Here is a 22575-nt window from a genome sequence, read left to right on the forward strand (position 1 = left end):
CTGTAACAGAAAGCCTGATGGAAAAACTGGAGCTCCAGTCCCTGGATGGAGTGGAGGTGCCAACCATTGAGGAGGAGGAGGTGAGACAGGTCTGCAAGATAAGCAAATCCAACAAAGTCTACTGAAGGAATGCTCAGATGAGCTGGCAGACATCTTTTGTTCTCTCTTAAACAACTCCCTATCAGAACACACGGTTCCCTCACTCTTGAAGACATCTGAGATTCCGACACGTTCTAAAAAAGAACAATCCAGCGGAGCTGAATGACTATCGTCATGTGGCATTAACGTCAGTCGTTGTGAAATGCCGTGTGGAATGACGAAATACCCTTGCGGTCTCTGCCTGGCCAACTATGTCCACTGGGATTCTCTACCTCTGAGCCCATTACGGTGGCTGACTCACTGGCTTGCTCTTCGCTCTTCCATCGTTCCTGTCCTCGGGCTCGTGCAGCGGGGAGATCTTTGTGGGCTATACTCGGCCTTGTCGCATGGTAGTAAGTTAGTGGCCCGTTGTGTCATGTTTGTCATTTATTATCATGTCTTGTCCCTGTGCTCCCCATTCTATTCGTTTCCCTCTGCTGGTCTTATTTGGTTCTTTCCCTCCTTCTATCCCTCTCTCTCCCCCTCCCTCTCTCACTCTCTCGCTCTCTCTTCTCTCTATCGTTCCGTTCCTGCTCCCAGCTGTTCCTATTCCCCTAATCATCATTTAGTCTTCCCACACCTGTTCCCGATCCTTTCCCCTGATTAGAGTCCCTATTTATTCCTTTGTGTTCCGTTCCTGTCCCGTCGGTTCCTTGTTTAGTATTCACCATGCTGTGATTGCGTTTCGCCCTGTCCTGTCGTGTTTTTGCTGTGATTGTGTATCGCCCTGTCCTGTCGTGTTTTTGCCTTCATCAGATGCTGCGTGTGAGCAGGTGTCTCTGTCAACTACGGCCTGCGCCTACCCGAAGCGACCTGCAGTCTGTGGCCGCTTCTCCAGTTATTCCCCTCTACAGACTAGAGGATTTCTGTTATTCCCTGTTTGGACTTAAATAAACTCTGTTTCTGTTAAGTCGCTTTTGGGTCCTCTTTCACCTGCATGACAGAAGGAACCGACCAAGGAATGGACCCAGCGACTTCAGACGCTCGTTACACTGCCGTCAAGATCCAAGGAGCTATGCTCGGCAGACACGAGCAGGAATTGTCTGCTGCTCGCCATGCCGTGGAGAACCTGGCCGCTCAGGTTTCCGACCTCTCTGGACAGTTCCAGAGTCTACGTCTCGTGCCACCTGTTACTTCCTGGCCTGCCGAGCCTCCAGAACCTAGGGTTAATAACCCACCTTGCTACTCCGGGCAGCCCACTGAGTGCCGCTCCTTTCTCACGCAGTGTGAGATTGTGTTCTCTCTCCAACCCAACACATACTCTAGAGAGAGAGCTCGGGTTGCTTACGTCATTTCACTCCTTACTGGCCGGGCTCGAGAATGGGGCACAGCTATCTGGGAGGCAAGGGCTGATTGCTCTAACAGGTTCCAGAACTTTAAAGAGGAGATGATTCGGGTTTTTGACCGTTCAGTTTTTGGTAGGGAGGCTTCTAGGGCCCTGGCTTCATTATGTCAAGGTGAACGGTCCATAACGGATTATTCTATTGAGTTTCGCACTCTTGCTGCCTCTAGTGAGTGGAACGAGCCTGCTCGCTCGTTTTCTGGAGGGACTCCACGCAGTGGTTAAGGATGAGATTCTCTTCCGGGAGGTTCCTTCAGATGTGGACTCTTTGATTGCTCTCGCCATCCGCATAGAACGACGGGTAGATCTTCGTCACCGGGCTCGTGGAAGAGAGCTCGCATCAACGGTGTTTCCCTGCTCCGCATCACAACCATCTCCCTCCTCTGGCTTTGAGACTGAGCCCATGCAGCTGGGAGGGATTCGCATCTCGACTAAGGAGAGGGAACGGAGGATCACCAACCGCCTGTGCCTCTATTGCGGAGTTGCTGGACATTTTGTTAATTCATGTCCAGTAAGAGGCCAGAGCCCATCAGTAAGCGGAGGGCTACTGGTGAGCGCTACTACTCAGGTCTCTTCATCTAGATCTTGTACTACTATGTCGGTCCATCTACGCTGGACCGGTTCGGGTGCTACATGCAGTGCCTTGATTGACTCTGGGGCTGAGGGTTGTTTCATGGACTGACATGGGTTCGGAAACATAACATTCCTTTCAGACCGTTAGACAAGCCTACGCCCATGTTTGCCTTAGATGGTAGTCATCTTCCCAGTATCAAATTTGAGACACTACCTTTAACTCTCACAGTATCTGGTAACCACAGTGAGACTATTTCTTTTTTGATTTTCCGTTCACCGTTTACACCTGTCGTTTTGGGTCATCCCTGGCTAGTATGTCATAATCCTTCTATTAATTGGTCTAGTAATTCTATCCTATCCTGGAACGTTTCTTGTCATGTGAAGTGTTTAATGTCTGCCATCCCTCCCGTTTCTTCTGTCCCTACTTCTCAGGAGGAACCTGGCGATTTGACAGGAGTGCCGGAGGAATATCATGATCTGCGCACGGTCTTCAGTCGGTCCCGAGCCAACTCCCTTCCTCCTCACCGGTCGTATGATTGTAGTATTGATCTCCTTCCGGGGACCACTCCTCCTCGAGGTAGACTATACTCTCTGTCGGCTCCCGAACGTAAGGCTCTCGAGGATTATTTGTCTGTGTCTCTTGACGCCGGTACCATAGTGCCTTCTTCTTCTCCGGCCGGGGCGGGGTTCTTTTGTTAAGAAGAAGGACGGTACTCTGCGCCCCTGCGTGGATTATCGAGGGCTGAATGACATAACGGTTAAGAATCGTTATCCGCTTCCCCTATGTCATCAGCCTTCGAGATTCTGCAGGGAGCCAGGTGCTTTACTAAGTTGGACCTTCGTAACGCTTACCATCTCGTGCGCATCAGAGAGGGGGACGAGTGGAAAACGGCGTTTAACACTCCGTTAGGGCATTTTGAGTACCGGGTTCTGCCGTTCGGTCTCGCCAATGCGCCAGCTGTTTTTCAGGCATTAGTTAATGATGTTCTGAGAGACATGCTGAACATCTTTGTTTTTGTCTATCTTGACGATATCCTGATTTTTTCTCCGTCACTCGAGATTCATGTTCAGCACGTTCGACGTGTTCTACAGCGCCTTTTAGAGAATTGTCTCTACGTAAAGGCTGAGAAGTGCTCTTTTCATGTCTCCTCCGTTACTTTTCTCGGTTCCGTTATTTCCGCTGAAGGCATTCAGATGGATTCCGCTAAGGTCCAAGCTGTCAGTGATTGGCCCGTTCCAAGGTCACGTGTCGAGTTGCAGCGCTTTTTAGGTTTCGCTAATTTCTATCGGCGTTTCATTCGTAATTTCGGTCAAGTTGCTGCCCCTCTCACAGCTCTTACTTCTGTCAAGACGTGTTTTAAGTGGTCCGGTTCCGCCCAGGAGCTTTTGATCTTCTAAAAGAACGTTTTACGTCCGCTCCTATCCTCGTTACTCCTGACGTCACTAGACAATTCATTGTCGAGGTTGACCTTCAGAGGTAGGCGTGGGAGCCATTCTATCCCAGCGCTTCCAGTCTGACGATAAGGTTCATCCTTGCGCTTATTTTTCTCATCGCCTGTCGCCATCTGAGCGCAACTATGATGTGGGTAACCGTGAACTGCTCGCCATCCGCTTAGCCCTAGGCGAATGGCGACAGTGGTTGGAGGGGGGCGACCGTTCCTTTTGTCGTTTGGACAGACCATAAGAACCTTGAGTACATCCGTTCTGCCAAACGACTTAATGCCCGTCAAGCTCGTTGGGCGTTGTTTTTCGCTCGTTTCGAGTTTGTGATTTCTTACCGTCCGGGTAGCAAGAACACCAAGCCTGATGCCTTATCCCGTCTGTTTAGTTCTTCTGTGGCTTCTACTGATCCCGAGGGGATTCTTCCTTATGGGCGTGTTGTCGGGTTAACAGTCTGGGGAATTGAAAGACAGGTTAAGCAAGCACTCACGCACACTGCGTCGCCGCGCTTGTCCTAGTAACCTCCTTTTCGTTCCTGTTTCCACTCGTCTGGCTGTTCTTCAGTGGGCTCACTCTGCCAAGTTAGCTGGTCATCCCGGTGTTCGAGGCACTCTTGCGTCTATTCGCCAGCGCTTTTGGTGGCCGACTCAGGAGCGTGACACGCGCCGTTTCGTGGCTGCTTGTTCGGACTGCGCGCAGACTAAGTCGGGTAACTCTCCTCCTGCCGGTCGTCTCAGACCGCTCCCATTCCTTCTCGACCATGGTCTCACATCGCCTTAGGCTTCACTACCGGTCTGCCTTTGTCTGCGGGGAAGACTGTGAGAGCCGCCAATAAACGCAGGATTAAGAGTCCAAGGTATTGTTGCGGCCAGAGAGTGTGGCTTTCCACTCGCAACCTTCCTCTTACGACAGCTTCTCGTAAGTTGACTCCGCGGTTCATTGGTCCGTTCCGTGTCTCCCAGGTCGTCAATCCTGTCGCTGTGCGACTACTTCTTCCGCGACATCTTCGTCGCGTCCATCCTGTCTTCCATGTCTCCTGTGTTAAGCCCTTTCTTCGCACCCCCGTTCGTCTTCCCTCCCCCCTCCCGTCCTTGTCGAGAGCGCACCTATTTACAAGGTACATAAGATCATGGACATGCGTTCTCGGGACGGGGTCACCAATACTTAGTGGATTGGGAGGGTTACGGTCCTGAGGAGAGGAGTTGGGTTCCGTCTCGGGACGTGCTGGACCGTTCACTCATCGATGATTTCCTCCGTTGCCGCCAGGATTCCTCCTCGAGTGCGCCAGGAGGCGCTCGGTGAGTGGGGGTACTGTTATGTTTGTCATTTATTATCATGTCTTGTCCCTGTGCTCCCCATTCTATTCGTTTCCCTCTGCTGGTCTTATTTGGTTCTTTCCTCCTTCTATCCCTCTCTCTCCCCCTCCCTCTCTCACTCTCTCGCTCTCTCTTCTCTCTATCGTTCCGTTCCTGCTCCCAGCTGTTCCTATTCCCCTAATCATCATTTAGTCTTCCCACACCTGTTCCCGATCCTTTCCCTGATTAGAGTCCCTATTTATTCCTTTGTGTTCCGTTCCTGTCCCGTCGGTTCCTTGTTTAGTATTCACCATGCTGTGATTGCGTTTCGCCCTGTCCTGTCGTGTTTTTGCTGTGATTGTGTATCGCCCTGTCCTGTCGTGTTTTTTGCCTTCATCAGATGCTGCGTGTGAGCAGGTGTCTCTGTCAACTACGGCCTGCGCCTACCCGAAGCGACCTGCAGTCTGTGGCCGCTTCTCCAGTTATTCCCCTCTACAGACTAGAGGATTTCTGTTATTCCCTGTTTGGACTTAAATAAACTCTGTTTCTGTTAAGTCGCTTTTGGGTCCTCTTTCACCTGCATGACACGTTGGTGTGGGGGGCTGTGCTTTGTCAAGGTGTTTGGGGTTTCCTGCCTAGTTGTCCCTGTGCGGGACTAACTGTTGGTGTAACCTAGCCCCCCCTATCTCAGTCTCCTGTATCTAAGCTGCAATAGTCTATTTGCTGAGCTGCGAGGGTCAGTCTGTCAAATCTGGTGTAATCCTCCTGTGAGATCTTAGATATGCTCCCTCTAATTCTCCCATCTCAGAGGATCTGAGCCCTGGGACCATGCCTCAGGACTGCCTGGTCCAAACTTCCATTTAAGAATAATGGAGGCCACTGCGTTCTTGGGGACCTCAACGCTGCAGACATTTGTTGGTAGCCTTCCCCAAATCTGTCTCGAAACAATCCATTCTCGGAGCTCTACGGATAATTCCTTCGACCTCATGGCTTGGTTTATGCTCTGACATGCACTGTCAACTGTGGGATCTTATATAGACACGTGTGCCTTTCCAAATCATGTCCGATCAATTGAATTTACCACAGGTTGACTCCAATCAAGTTGAAGAAACATCGAGGATGATCAATGGAAACAGGATGCACATGAGCTCAATTTCGAGTCTCATATCAAAGGGTCTGAATACTTATGTAAATAACGTATTTCTGGGAAACATTTTAAAAAATCTGTTTTTCTTTTGTCATTATGGGGTATTGTGTGTAGATTAACCTTTCTAATCGACCTGGCCCGGGTATCCTGGAAGGACATTGACCTCATCCCGTCAGTTGAGGATGCCTGGTGTTTCTTTAAAAGTAACTTCCTCACCATTTTAGATAAGCATGCTCCGTTCAAAAAATGCAGAACTAAGAACAGATATAGCCCTTGGTTCACTCCAGACCTGACTGCCCTCGACCAGCACAAAAACATCCTGTGGCGGACTGCAATAGCATCGAATAGCCCCCGTGATATGCAACTGTTCAGGGAAGTCAGGAACCAATACACGCAGTCAGTCAGGAAAGCTAAGGTCAGCTTCTTCAGGCAGAAGTTTGCATCCTGTAGCTCCAACTCCAAAAGTCCTGGGACACTGTGAAGTCCATGGAGAACAAGAGCACCTCCTTCCAGCTGCCCACTGCACTGAGGCTAGGTAACACGGTCACCACCGGTAAACCCATGATTATCGAAAACTTCAACAAGCATTTCTCAACGGCTGGCCATGCCTTCCGTCTGGCTACTCCAACCTCGGCCAACAGCCCCCCCCCCCCCCGCAGCTACTCGCCCAAGCCTCTCCAGGTTCTCCTTTACCCAAATCCAGATAGCAGATGTTCTGAAAGAGCTGCAAAACCTGGACCCGTACAAATCAGCTGGGCTTGACAATCTGGACCCTCTATTTCTGAAACTATCCGCCGCCATTGTCGCAACCCCTATTACCAGCCTGTTCAACCTCTCTTTCATATCGTCTGAGATCCCCAAGGATTGGGAAAGCTGCCACAGTCATCCCCCTCTTCAAAGGGGGAGACAACCTGGACCCAAACTGTTACAGACCTATATCCATCCTGCACTGCCTATCTAAGGTCTTCGAAAGCCAAGTCAACAAACAGGTCACTGACCATCTCGAATCCCACCGTACCTTCTCCGCTGTGCAATCTGGTTTCCGAGCCGGTCACGGGTGCACCTCAGCCACGCTCAAGGTACTAAACGATATCAAAACCGCCATCGATAAAAGACAGTACTGTGCAGCAGTCTTCATCGACCTTGCCAAGGCTTTCGACTCTGTCAATCACCATATTTTTATCGGCAGACTCAGTAGCCTCGGTTTTTCGGATGACTGCCTTGCCTGGTTCACCAATTACTTTGCAGACAGAGTTCAGTGTGTCAAATCGGAGGGCATGCTGTTCGGTCCTCTGGCAGTCTCTTTGGGGGTGCCACAGGGTTCAATTCTCGGGCCGACTCTTTTCTCTGTATATATCAATGATGTTGCTCTTGCTGCGGGCGATTCCCTGATCCACCTCTACGCAGACGACACCATTCTATACACTTTCGGCCCGTCCTTGGACACTGTGCTATCTAACCTCCAAACGAGCTTCAATGCCATACAACAATCCTTCCGTGGCCTCCAACTGCTCTTAAACGCTAGTAAAACCAAATGCATGCTTTTCAACCGTTCGTTGCCTGCACCCGCACGCCTGACCAGCATCACCACCCTGGATGGTTCCAACCTTGAATATGTGGACATCTATAAGTACCTAGGTGTCTGGCTAGACTGTAAACTCTCCTTCCAGACTCATATCAAACATCTCCAATCGAAAATCAAATCAAGAGTCGGCTTTCTATTCTGCAACAAAGCCTCCTTCACTCACGCCGCCAAACTTACCCTAGTAAAACTGACTATCCTACCGATCCTCGACTTCGGCGATGTCATCTACAAAATTGCTTCCAACACTCTACTCAGCAAACTGGATGCAGTTTATCACAGTGCCATCCGTTTTGTCACTAAAGCACCTTATACCACCCACCACTGCGACTTGTATGCTCTAGTCGGCTGGCCCTCGCTACATATTCGTCGCCAGACCCACTGGCTCCAGGTCATCTACAAGTCCATGCTAGGTAAAGCTCCGCCTTATCTCAGTTCACTGGTCACGATGGCAACACCCATCCGTAGCACGCGCTCCAGCAGGTGTATCTCACTGATCATCCCTAAAGCCAACACCTAATTTGGCCGCCTTTCGTTCCAGTTCTCTGCTGCCTGTGACTGGAACGAATTGCAAAAATTGCTGAAGTTGGAAACTTTTATCTCCCTCGCCAACTTCAAACATCTGCTATCTGAGCAGCTAACCGATCGCTGCAGCTGTACATAGTCTATTGGTAAATAGCCCACCCATTTTTACCTACCTCATCCCCATACTGTTTTTATGTATTTACTTTTTTGCTCTTTTGCACACCAATATCTCTACCTGTACATGACCATCTGATAATTTATCACTCCAGTGTTAATCTACAAAATTGTAATTATTCGCCTACCTCCTCATGCCTTTTGCACACAATGTATATAGACTCCCCTTTTTTTTCTACTGTGTTATTGACTTGTTAAATGTTTACTCCATGTGTAACTCTGTGTTGTCTGTTCACACTGCTATGCTTTATCTTGGCCAGGTCGCAGTTGCAAATGAGAACTTGTTCTCAACTAGCCTACCTGGTTAAATAAAGGTGAAATAAAAATGTAAAATTGAAAAAAATTGATGAGGAATTTTTTTTATTTTATACATTTTAGAAGAAGGCTGTAACCTAACAAAATGTGGAAGAAGTCAAGGGGTCTGAATACTTCTAAGTTTGGACACACATACTCGTTCAAGGGTTTTTCTTCATTTTTACTACTTTCTACATTGTAGAATAATAGTGAATACATCAAAACCATGAAATAACACATCTGGAATCATGTAGTAACCAAAAAGGTGAAAAACAAATCCAAATATATTTGCGATTTTTGAAAGTAGCCACACTTTGCCTTGATGACATCCTTGCAATCTCTCAACCAGCTTCACCTGGAATGGTTTTCCAAAAGTCTTGAAGGAGTTCCCACATATGCTGAGCACTTGTTGAATGATTCTCCTTCACTCCTTCAACTCATCCCAAACCATCTCATTTGAGTTTAGGTCAGGTGATTGTGGAGGCCAGTTCATCTGATGCAGCACTCCATCACTCTCCTTCTTGGTCAAATAGCCCTTACAGAGCCTGGAGGTGTGTTGGGTCATTGTCCTGTTGAAAAACAAATGATAGTCCCACAATGCGCGAACCAGATGTGATGTCGTATCGCTGCAGTATGCTGTGGGAGCCATGATGGTTAAGTGTGCCTTGAATACTAAATAAATCACTAACAGGGGCTTTGTTTAAAACTCATAAAATACACACCCTCGTCCACTTACCCTCGCCTAATGCCCTTGGGGGAATCCCAGCGACCATATTTTTCAGCGGTCCAAATGATTAGCCAAGCAAGGGAAGTTTGCAACGTAGGCCCTTCAGCACTCGTGTTTAATGGAGTTTGTAAGTGTACAATTATGGTCACTTCGGGGCAAAAAAGTCTGCCAAAACATAAAATCTCAACATCAATATTTTCCTTCTTCAGAAGTAGCTAGGCAGGCTAACGTTAGTTAGCTAATTAATTTGCTAGCGGTCATACATAAGGTGTATATTAATAATTATAGAGTTAATATAAGTAGAAATGCAATCATAATTGACTGTAGCGCAAATAAAGCCAGGTTAAACTATTTAAAGCCTAAGCTACCAAATACTAATTGAGTGTATGTAAACTTCTGACCCACTGGGAATGTGATAAAAGCTGAAATAAATAATTCTCTCTACTATTATTCTGACATTTCACATTCTTAAACTAAAGTGGTGGTCCTTTATTTTAACTAAGACAGGGACTTTTTTCTAGGATTTAATGTCAGGAATTGTCTAAAACTGAGTTTAAATGTATTTGGCTAAGGTGTATGTAAATTTCCAACTTCAACTGTATATAGCTCTTTCTCTGGTTTTACTATTTCTAGGTATGTATTTGGATAAAATGATCCTTTTTGTTTTATTCTATGAACTACTAACAACATTTCTCCCAAATTCCAAATAAAAATATTGTTATTTAGAGTATTTATTTGCAGAAAATGACAACTGGTCAAAATAACAAAAAAAGATGCAGTGTTGCCAGACCTTGAATAATGCAAAGAAAATAAGTGTTTTAACTTAGGAAGAGCTCAGAAATAAATATTTGATGGAATAACCCTGATTTTCAATCACACCTTTCATGCGTCTTGGCATGCTCTCCACCAGTCTTTCACATTGATGTTGGGTGACTTTATGACACTCCTGGAGCTAAAATTCAAGCAGCTCGACTTTGTTTGATGGCTTGTGACCATCCATCCTCTTGGTCTGTATATTCCTTTTTACATTTAAACTTTATTTAGACAGTTGGAAACAGAGGGGAAGACAGGCAAGTGGGAGAACATTAGGAAGGGTGGATTTGGGGATTGAACCCCGGGGTACTACTCTAGTGGCGAACGTTACCACTCCACCTCAAGTAAATGTGTAAATGTGAATCGAAAATCTGAATTCAACAGCTGAAGAAGAAATGTCTCACATTGGAGAAAGACAACCCATGGTTTGAATCAGTGCCCCAGAATGACATGGGGCTACATCCTCGCCCTGAAGCCAGAATCTATATGCTGGTAACTTTTTGAAGAGTAACCGAAGACAGAAGGCTATGGTCTGAGTCAGGTCAAAGATATTTGAGCCCTGAGTCAACACAGACATCTCACACGTTGTTTATGTCTCCTAATACTGACGATAATTAAAAGCACTTGCATATTCCATAAATACCCCTATTATGAGTAAGAGGTGGAATTAGGACTAGAGCACAAGGGAGAGAGAGAGAAATTGAGCAGGGCAGGGGAGGAGAAAGGAAGAGAGAGAGAAACATCATTCAGATAACAACATCAAGACCTACATTTGATCGCAGGAAATTCCAAGTAAATGCTCTAGTCTTTGCCTTTCTCCCTTGGGGAGCAAACCCTGAATTAGCCTAACCTTAGGACAAGGGAAAAACTCTCAGACACCATGTAAGAAGAGTAGCCAACCTATGCCAAGTTTGAAAATACTTGATTTGAGAGATTGACAATGATAAGAATAACATTTTATATCAGCAGTAATTCTGCTGATTTGACCACTAAGTGTGCCATCAATTAAAAATATCTAAACTCAGCAAAAAAAGAAACGTCCCTTTACAATTTGTAAAAATCCAAATAACTTCACAGATCTTCATTGTAAAGGGTTTAAACACTGTTTCCCACGCTTGCTCAATGAACCATAAACAATTACTGAACATGAACCTGTGGAACGGTCATTAAGACACTAACAGATTACAGACGGGAGGCAATTAAGGTCACAGTTATGAAAACTTGACACGAAATAAGACTTTCTACTGACTCTGAAAAACACCAAAAGAAAGTTAGCCAGAGTCCCTGCTCATCTGCGTGAATGTTCTAAAAGCATGCTGCAAGGAGGCATGAGGACTGCAGATGTGGTAAGGGAAATAAATTGCCATGTCTGTACTGTGAGACTCCTAAGACAGCGCTACAGAGAGACAGGACGGAAAGCTGATCATCCTCACTGTGGCAGTCCACGTGTAACACCTGCACAGGATCAGTACATCCGAACATCACACCTGCGGGACAGGTACAGGATGGCAACAACAACTGCCCGAGTTACACCAGGAATGCACAATCGCTCCATCATGGCTCAGACTGTCCGCAATAGGCTGAGGGAGGCTGGACTGAGGGCTTGTAGGCATGTTGTAAAAGCAGGTCCTCACCAGACATCACCGGCAACAACATCGCCTATGGGCACAAACCCACCGTTGCTGGATCAGACAGGACTGGCAAAAAGTGCTCTTCACTGACGAGTCACGGTTTTGTCTCACATGGGGTAATGGTAGGATTCACGTTAATCGTCGAAGGAATGAGCGTTACACTGAGGCCTGTACTCTGGAGCCGGATCGATTTGGAGGTGGAGGGTCTGTCACGGCCTGGGGCTGTGTGTCACAGCATCATCGGACTGAGATTGTTGACATTGCAGGCAATCTCAATGCTGTGCGTTACAGGGAAGACATCCTCCTCCCTCATGTGGTACCCTTCCTGCAGGCTCTCCCGGACATGACCCTCCAGCATGACAATGCCCCCAATCCATACTGCTCGTTCTGTGCATGATTTCCTGCAAGACAGGAAGGTCAGTGATCTGCCATGGCCAGTGAAGAGCCCGGATCTCAATCCCATTGAACACGTCTGGGACCTATTGGGATTGGAGGGTGAGGGCTAGGGCCATTCCCCCCAGAAATGTCCGGGGACTTGCAGGGGCCTTGGTGGAAGAGTGGGGTAACATCTCACAGCAAGAACTGTCAAATCTGGTGCAGTCCATGAGAAGAAGATGCACTGCAGTACTTAATGCAGCTGGTGGCCACACCAGATACTGACTGTTACTTTTGATTTTGCTCCCCCCCTTTGTTCAGAGACACATTATTCCATTTCTGTTAGTCACATGTCCATGGAACTTGTTCAGTTTATGTCTCAGTTGTTGAATCTTGTTATGTTCATACAAATATTTACACATGTTAAGTTTGCTGAAAATAAACACAGTTGACAGTGAGAGGACGTTTCTTTTTTGCTGAGTTTATGTGAGTCATTGATAATACACTAAATTTTCCAATTCCCAAAATGTAACATATATCGTATGAAAACAAGCCAGTTCTCTAATAGGCTAGCCTACATCTGTGGTTACCAACATTTTCTGAGTCAAGATCACTTTAAGTCCAAATGAAAGCTGAGATCTACCCCTCCAAATTGAATTTTAAAAACATGACTTAAAAAGCATAAGCAATACTAACCAACTAAAAACGGGTTAATTGGCTAATGTTGAGGTTTGTGCACTAGGCTAAATAGGCCCAATATATTTCTTGGCTACACCTGAATTGCCCTGCCAATGTTGTTCTTCTCAGACCACTTTGATTATATATACAGTACCAGTCAAAAGTTTGGACATACCTATTCATCTATGTTAACTATTTTCTACATTGTAGTGAAAACATCAAAACTATGAAATAACACACATGGAATCATGAAGTAGGCAAAAAAAAAAGAGTTCAAATCAAAATAGATTTTATATTTGAGATTCTTCAAAGTAGCCACCCTGTGCCTTGATGACAGCTTTGCACACTCATGGCATTCTCTCAACCAGCTTCATGAGGTAGTCACCTGGAATGCATTTCAATTAATGGGTGTGCCTTGTTAAAAGTTAATTTGTGGAATTTCTTTCCTTCTTCTTAATGCGTTTCAGCCAATCAGTTGTGTTGTGACAAGGTAGGGGGGGTTTTACCCTATTTGGTAAAAGACCATGTCCATATTATGGCAAGAAAAGCTCAAATAAGCAAAGAGAAATGACAGACCATCATTACTGTAAGACATGAAGGTCAGTCAATATGGAAAATTTCAAGAACTTTGAAAAAAAATTCAAATGCAGTCGCAAAAACCATCAAGCGCTATGATGAAACTGGCGTTCATGATGACCACAACAGGAAAGGAAGACCCAGAGTTACCTATGCTGCAAAGGATAATAGTTACCAGCCTCAGGAATTGCAGCCCAAATTAATGCTTCAGAGTTCAAGTAACAGAAACATCAACCGTTCAGAGGAGACTGTGTGAATCAGGCCATCATGGTCGAATTGCTGCAACTACTACTAAAGGACACCAATAAGAAGAAGAGGTAACTTAAGGGAAACTTAAATCAGTTCAACCAAATCAACATGTTAAATGTGCAACCAGAGGGGAATTACAATTCAAGATCACCTGTACTCCACACACAGAGACGCGTACAAAGCTCTCCCTCGCCCTCCATTTGGAAAATCCAACCATAACTCTATCCTCCTGATTCCTGCTTACAAGAAAAAATTAAAGCGGACGGCACCAGTGACTTGGTCTATAAAAAAGTGGTCAGATGAAGCAGATGCTAAACTACAGGACTGTTTTGCTATCACAGACTGGAACATGTTCCGGGACTCTTCCAATGACATTGAGAAATACACCACATCAGTCACTGGCTTTATCAATAAGTGCATTGAGGAAGTCGTCCCCACAGTGACTGTATGTATATACCCCAACCAGAAGCCATGGATTACAGGCAACATTCGCACTGGGCTAAAGGGTAGAGCTGCCGCTTTCAAGGTGCGGGACTCTAACCCGGAAGCTTACAAGAAATCCCGCTATGCCCTGTGACGAACCATCAAACAGGCCAAGCGTCAATAATGGGCTAAGATTAAATCATACTACACCGGCTCCGACGCTCGTCGGATGTGGCAGGGCCTGCAAACTATTACAGACTACAAAGGGAAGCACAGCCACGAGCTGCCTAGTGACACGAGCTTACCAGACGAGTAAAATCACTTCTATGCTTGCTTTGAGGCAAGCAACACTGAGGCATGCATGGGAGCATCCGCTGTTCCGGACGACTGTGTGATCACACTCTCCGTAGGCGACGTGAGTAAGACCTTTAAACAAGCCAACATACACAAGGCTGCGGGGTCAGACGGATTACCATGACGTGTGCTCCGGGCATGTGCTGACCAACTGGCAGGTGTCTTCACTGACATTTTCAACATGTCCCTGAATGAGTCTGTAATACAACATGTTTCAAACAGACCACCATAGTCCCTGTGCCCAAAAACACAAAGGCAACCTGCCTAAATGACTACAGACTCGTAGCACTCACATCCGTAGCCATTAAGTGCTTTGAAAGACTGGTAATGGCTCACATCAACACCATCATCCCAGAAACCCTAGACCCGTTCCAATTTGCATACCACCCAAACAGATCCACAGATGATGCCATCTCTATTGCACTCCACACTGCCCTTTCCCACCTGGACAAAAGGAACACCTATGTGAGAATGCTATTCATAGACTACAGCTCAGCGTTCAACACCATAGTACCCTCAAAGCTCATCACTAAGCTAAGGAACCTGGGATGAAACACCTCCCTCTGCAACTGGATCCTGGACTTCCTTACGGGCCGCCCCCAGGTGGTGAGGGTAGGTAGCAGCACATCTGCCACGCTGATCCTCAACACCGGAACTCCCCAGGCGTGCATGCTTAGTCCCCTCCTGTACTCCCCGTTCACCAACGACTGCTTGGCAGGCACGACTCCAACACCATCATTAAGATTGCAGAAGACACAACAGTGGTAGGCCTGATCACCGACGAGACAGCCTATAGGGAGGTCAGAGACCTGGCGGGGTGGTGCCAGAATAACAACCTCTCCCTCAACATCACCAAGACTAAGGAGATGATTGTGGACTACAGGAAAAGGAGCACCAAGCACACCCCCATTGTCATCGACGGGGCTGTAGTGGAGCAGGTTGAGAGCTTCAAGTTCCTTGGTGTCCATCTATCAACAAACTAGAATGGTCCAAACACACCAAGACAGTCGTGAAGAGGGCACGACAAAGCCTATTCCCCCTCAGGAAACTAAAAATATTTGGCATGGGTCCCCAGATCCTCAAAAGGTTCTATGGCTGCAACATCGAGAGCATCCTGACCGGTTGCATCACTGCCTGGTATGGCAATTGCTTGTCCTCCGACCGCAAGGCACTTCAGAGGGTAGTGCGTACGGCCCAGTACATCACTGGGGAAAAGCTTCCTGCCATCCAGGACCTCTACACCAGGCGGTGTCAAAGGGGAAGGCCCTAAAAAGGAGGAAGGCCCTAAAAATGGTCAAAGACACCAGTCATAGACTGTTCTCTCTACTACTGCATGGCAAGCAGTACCAGAGTGCCAAGTCTAGGACAAAAAGGCTTTTCAACAGTTTTTACCCCAAAGGCATAAGACTCCTGAACAGGTAACCCGGACTATTTGCATTGTGTTTATCATATATGCATAGTCACTTTAACTGTACATTCATGGACATACTACCTCAAATGGCCCAACCAACCAGTGCTCCCGCACATTGGCCAACCCAGGCTATCTGCATTGTGTCCCACCACCTGCCAACCCCTTTTTTTACGCTACTGCTACTCTTTGTTCATCATATATGCATAGTCACTTTAACCATACCTACATGTACATACTACCTCAATAAGCCTGGATAACCGGTGACTGTATATAGCCTTGCTACTGTTATTTTCAAACATCTTTTTACTGTTGTTTTATTTCTTTACACACACCACACACACACCTTTTATTCGCACTATTGGTTAGAGCATGTAAGTAAGCATTTCACTGTTGTATTCGGCGCACGTGATTTGATGAGATAACCTGGCCTCCACAATCACCCGACCTCAACCAAATTGAGATGGACCGCAGAGTGAAGGAAAAGCAGGAAACAAGTGCTCAACATGTGGGAACTCCTTCAAGACTGTTGGAAAAGCATTCCAGGTGAAGCTGGTTGAGAGAATGCCAAGAGTAGGTACAGCTGTCAAGGCAAAGGGTGCCTACTTTGAAGAATTGAAAATATATTTTGATTTTTTTACACTTTTTTGCTTACTACATGATTACATATCAAATCAAATTGTATTTGTCAAATGGGCCGAATACAACCTTACCGTGAAATGCTTACAAACAAGCCCTTAAACCAACAATGCAGTTCAAGTTCAGAAAATATTTACTAAATAAACTAAAGTAAAAAAATTTAAGTAATAATAAAATAACAATAATGAGACTATATACAGGGGGTAACGTCAAAGTGCAGGGTTACAGGTTTGTCGAGGTAATTTGTACATGTAGGTATGGGTAAAGGTTGGGCGGTGTCAATTGTAAATAGTCCGGTGGCCATTTGAATAATTGTTTAGCAGTTTTATGGCTTGGGGGTAGAAGCTGTTAAGGAGCCCTTTGGTCCTACACTTGGCACTCCGGTACCGCTCACCGTGCAGTAGCAGAAAGAACAGTCTATGACTGGAAGCTTTGACAAAAGCATTTTCTCTGACACAGCCTAGAATATAGGTCATGGATGGCAGGAAGCTTGGCCCCAGTGATGTACTGAGCCATACGCATGTGAGTGCTATGGGGCGGTAATCATTTAGGCAGGTTACCTCGGTCAGGGAGAGGTTGAAAATGTCAGTGAAGACACTTGCAAGTTGGTCAGCGCATGCTCAGAGAGCACGTCCTGGTAATTTGTCTGGCCCTGCGGCCTTGTGAATGCTGACCTGTTTAAAAGGTCTTATTCACACCGGCTACAGAGAGTGTGATTACACTGTCGTCCAGAACAGCTGATGTTCTCCTGCATGCTTCAGAGTTGCTTGCCCCGAAGAGAGAATATAAGTCGTCTGGTAGGCTTGTGTCACTGGGAAGCTTGCGGCTGTACTTCCATTTGTCGTCCATAACAGTTTGCAAGCCCTGCCACATTCCACAAGCATCGGAGCCGGTGTAGTACAATTCAATAACCCTGTATTGACGTTTTGCCTGTTTGATGGTTCCTCAGATGAAGCCAGTGACTGAAGTGATGTACTCCTCAATGCCATCGGAAGTATCCCGGAACATATTCCAGTCTGTGTTAGCAAAACAGTCCTGTAACTTAGCATCTGCATCCTCTGACCACTTCCTTATTGAGCGAGTCAAATGGTACTTCCTGCTTTAGTTTTTGCTTGTAAGCAGAAAACAGGAGGATAGTTACGGTCAGATTTGCCAAATGGGGGGCGGGCTTTGTACGAGTCTCTGTGTGTGGATTTAAGGTGGTCTAGAGTTTTTTTCCCTCTGGTTGCACATTTAACATGTTGGTAAAAATTAGGTAAAACGGATTTAAGTTTCCATGCATTAAAGTACCCGGCCACTGGAAGCGCCGCCTCTGGATGAGCATTTCTTGTTTACTTATGGCCCTATACAGCTTGTTGAGTGCCGTCTTAGTGCCAGCATCGGATTGTTGAAAAATATAGATGAAACGTCTTGGTAAATAGTGTGGTCTACAGCTATCAGGAGGTACTCTACCTCAGGTGAGCAAAACCTTAATATTAGATTTTGTGCACCAGCTGTTATTAACAAATAGACAGACTACAACCCCTTGTCTTAACGGACGCAGCTGTTCCATCTTGCCGAAGGAACGAAAACCTCGCCAACTGTATGTTATCCATGTCGTCATTCTGCCACAACTCTGTGAAACATAATATATTATAGTTTTTAATTTCCCGTTGGTAAGATATCCTTGATCAGAGCTCATCCATTTTGTTATCCAGTGATTGCACGTTGGCTAATAGGACTGATGGTAGAGGGGTTTACGCACTCTCGCATTGCGGCGAGAGGCTTCTCGCATGCACAGGATAGCAGAGTGTGCGACCCCATCTGCTAGTTCACCACTTTGTGGTTTGGACCAAAAATCCCAGCCTCCCTTCATTTTCATTTCCATCTCCGCACTAGCTCAGCTTACAGTCAGAGCAACGTGCTACCCGTCAACAAGCCTGGAGAAGTCTGTGTGGTCCGGGCCTTGCTGCAACATTGAAGAGAGGCCCTAGGGGTGAACGAATGGTGTGTAGGTGAACATTGTTCCTGAGCACTGTCTCAAGATCAGTTTTCCTTTCATTTTTTAGGGTTTGAGGTAAAGGAAGCTGATCCTAGAGCTGTCATTAGTGGTTTTCAGTTGTTTTTTTGTCGGTTTTCAATCTCTTTTTGGTGGAGAAGTTAGGCCCACCTTAAACATTTCACCTGTATCTATAAGTCTAAGTAGTAATCTTGACTGGGAAGCACAGTGTAGAATAGAATGGAGCACAGACAATTGAGAAAGCAACTGTACTTGTGTTGAAAAACCCCAATAGGGATTCACACTGCCAAAACAGTGCCTGCCTACAATTGCTGGTAGTTTTCTTTTGGTCGTCCAGTTATTAGGTCTACCTTCAAGAATGTCAGATATCCAACACAGTAGCTTGTTAAAGTGGTTAGCATGAAATTAGAACAAAACATTTCAAAGATTCACTCTAAACTTGAAGTTTAAAACAAGTTAAAGGGTGTCTCACCTGTCCGCCACTGGCTTGGCGATGGCTTCAAATATGTCCTCTTGCTTGACTGTTTGATCAAACACCTCTTGGAACCTGAAGGGAAGTGGGAAAATAAATTAGTTTCCACACACTGTACTTTAAATAGAGGAGAAATCATTACTTCTATGCACAGCAGTAAATTAACACTTTGGACCGGTGTTACAGCCTGGACTGAAAATAATGTTCAGTAGAGATTCTCCTCTAAGCATGCTTTTTAGTCCAGATGTAGGCTTAATCGAAGTCCAGGAAACCAGCCCATGATCTCCAGTAGGCCAATACAAAGGACAAGCAAAAAAAGGATTTTGAGACAATATTTGAGACAAATATCTTATTAAATAAACACAAAACGTGAACTGAAGAACGTACTCCTTAAGGGGCAATCTGTCACCAGCCGCTGATTTGGTAAACAGCTGAGGGATGGGGATAGATAAATGTAACCACTCTAACATTCATAGACAGAGCTATGCCCCTGTTGCTGCTATAACAGCCTCTACTCGTCCGGGAAAGCTTTCCATGAGATGTTGGAAAATTTCTGTTGCGACTTGCTTCCATTCAGCCACCAGAGCATTAGTGAGGTTAGGCACTGATGTTAGACCTGGCTCGCAGTCGGCGTTCCAATTCATCCCAAAGGTGTTCGATGGGGTTGAGGTCAGAGCTCTGTGCAGGCCAGTGAAGTTCTTCCACACCGATCTCAACAAACAATTTCTGTATGGACCTTGCTTTGTGCACGGGGGCATTGTCATGCTGATACAGCGAAGGGCCTTCCCCAAACTGTTACCACAAAGTTGAAAGCACAGAATATAATTGTATGCTGAAGCAATAAGATTTCCCTTCACTGGAACTAAGGAGCCTAGCCCGAACCATGAAAAACAACCCCAGACCATTGTTCCTCCTCCACCAAACTTTACAGCTGGCACTATGCAGTCGGGCAGGTAGCGTTTTCCTGGCATCTGCCATACCCAGATTCCTCTGTCAGACTGTGAAGTGTGATTCATCACTCCAGAGAACGCGTTTCCACTGCTCCAGAGTCTAATGGCGGCAAGCTTTACACCACTCCAGCCGACGCTTGGCATTGAGCATGGTGATCTTAGGCTTGTGATGGTCTCCTCGGACTTGGAAACCCATTTCATGAAGCTCCCGACGAACAGTTCTTGTGCTCATGTTGCTTCCAGTGGCAGTTTGGAACTCGGTAGTGAGTGTTACAACCAAGTACAACCATTTTTACACACTACGGGCTTCAACACTCGGCGATCCCATTTTATTTTTATTTTATTTCACCTTAATTTAACCAGGTAGGCTAGTTGAGAACAAGTTCTCATTTACAACTGCAACCTGGCCAAGATAAAGCAAAGCAGTTCGACACATACAACGACAGAGCTTCACATGGAATAAACAAACATACAGTCAATAAATACAATAGAAAAGTCTATATACAGTGTATGCAAATGAGGTAGGATAAGGGGGGTGAGGCAATAAATAGGCCATAGTGGCGAAATTTTTACAGTATGGCAAATTCAACACTGGGGTGATAGATGTGCAGAAGATGAGTGTGCAAGTAGCGTTCTGTGACCTTGTGTGGGGTTACCACTTCGCAACTGAGCTGTTGTTGTTCCTAGATGTTTCCACTTCACAAAAACAGCACTTACAGTTTAGCAGAGCAGCTCTAGCAGGTCCGAAATTTGACCAACTGACTTGTTGGAAAGGTGGCATCCTATGACTGTGCCACATTGAAAGTCACTGTAAGGCCATTCTACTGCCAATGTTTGTCCATGGAGATTGCATGGCTGTGTGCAAAATTGTATACACCTGTCAGCAACAGGTCTGGCTGAAATAGCCAAATCCACTAATTTGAAGGGGTGTCCGCATACTTTTCTTTATACAGTGTATTTCTAATTTATATTATTCAAGAATAAAAATATTACTTATATAAATGTCCCAAAATCATTGTAGCAATCTCATTTACCCCTTTAAATTATTTTCCAAACTGTGGGCATAGTTAGGCTAAGTCATCTTCAAAGCCAGCCACACCCCAAATAATGTCCCTGGGAAGATGGGAAAGATCTATCGGGAGCAGTCCGCCCCTAATGCTCTTCCATGAGGGATTTTATTCCAACAGGCGCAAGGGAACTTCCGCAATCTATTAAAAGGCTGTTGTGGTTAAGAGACCTCTCAATAGCCACGGCTGACTACAGAACTGTGAATTGAGGGTTTGGAAGCGTGGCATGAAGGGCTCTGCCCTGTATTATAAGGATAGCAGGCTTCACCGCCACAGTGAATCAGACATTGTATCTTTGCCATTAGGTAGGCCTATGTGAAAAGAGAAGTATGTCTATGCTTTTGTTGCCTGTTACACACACTAAATTATTCCACTGCTCTGTCGTTCACTATATACTTTAGTCTGAGACTGTCATCATTGAAGTTGTTTGTGGTGATGAGGGGCATTTTACAAATCAAAGTAATTTGCAATTGGTTAAAGACAACCCAATCAGAGTATCAAAGCCAATGATCAAAGCCAAACCATTGTTTTCTGGACCAATCTGACGGACTATATATATATATATATATATATTTTTTTTTTTGCACTCGGTGAAGGGTCGTGGGAGGTACTCAGATCCAGACTCATTGCGAAGAAGAAACTAACATCCGTGTTCGTGGCGTAGCGTTTGGCCAGACCAATGAGTTTTGGTAGCCGGGCAAATGCTTTTGCACAGACACTCTGCCCTTATGTAGTTCTGTGGATATCCCGCTAACAACCAGAAGGAATTGATGAGCAACTATTTAGAGTGAGGCTTAAACGCAGGGGTAGGGTTAGAGCTAGTGGTTAAATCCTTCCCAACATGACCATACAGTGACAACCATATACCAGTGTCAGCTAAAATGCATTTTCATTCAACTTTATTCTACCACAGCATGTCGCTGTAGTAGAAAACATGTTGAAAGTCATAACCTAAGCCCCTACACCTGAGCCTTTAGGTTCTAAGCCTAATGACAATAGAAATACCATGATCCATGATGCATGTGATGTGTGTTTGCCCGATGCTCACCTGAACTTGTAGGTCTCCTTCTTGTTGTTTATGAAGCCGTCAGCCAGGTCCTTGGGTACAAGGAATTCCAGTATGGAACCCGCCGGCTCCCCATTGTCCACACAGTATACCTGAAGGAAGAAGTGTTAGCTTGTTATTCTTGCGTTGTCAGACATCATTACGTATTGTAGCTAGGCCTAAACAGTTGTTGCAAGGCTAGCTTGTTAACAATAGACATAGGGCTATTTCAGAGAATAGAAATGCATTGTGGTCACAGTGCTTGGCCCCACATGCAGTGTAGACTCAAATGATGACAAAAACAAACAATGGAAAAGTTTAGGTTAAAGCGGTTGTACTAAACGCATGAGGCATTTATACATTACGTGGGTGGGTTGATTCAATGTACAATTGTGAGTCTATTGAGAGTTTGCTCAATATTTTATATAGCTGAACCAATACAGGCCTCATTCTTAAGTTCAATTATATGTTCACTCAACTTTGAATTTTAGGTTGAGTGAACATACAATTCAATTTGAGAATTTCTTGGACCTTGTTTGTATATTTCCCAGTGTGCCTTGCCTTTCGAGTTAATTATTACCATCCATAACTGTATTGTTAGCAAAAGAGATGTGGTTGTTGTATTCATTGGCTTTTCAGTCCTGTAGCCTTCACCAGGT

General features: G+C 45.6%; 1 protein-coding gene across 1 annotated transcript in view; it reads right to left on the reverse strand.

The window, feature by feature from the left end:
- kif6 (kinesin family member 6) overlaps positions 1 to 22575 on the reverse strand; it is a 292827-nt gene that overhangs the window by 264586 nt on the left and 5666 nt on the right. The window contains exons 2-3 of the mRNA XM_046349915.1: positions 21920 to 22029; positions 18855 to 18929 (exon numbers count right to left, since the gene is read on the reverse strand). Of these exons, the coding sequence (XP_046205871.1) occupies positions 18855 to 18929; positions 21920 to 22029 (185 nt within the window). The remainder of the gene's footprint in view (positions 1 to 18854; positions 18930 to 21919; positions 22030 to 22575) is intronic.

The sequence above is a fragment of the Oncorhynchus gorbuscha genome, linkage group LG05 (assembly GCF_021184085.1).
Source record: "Oncorhynchus gorbuscha isolate QuinsamMale2020 ecotype Even-year linkage group LG05, OgorEven_v1.0, whole genome shotgun sequence".
Classification (NCBI taxonomy): domain Eukaryota; kingdom Metazoa; phylum Chordata; class Actinopteri; order Salmoniformes; family Salmonidae; genus Oncorhynchus; species Oncorhynchus gorbuscha.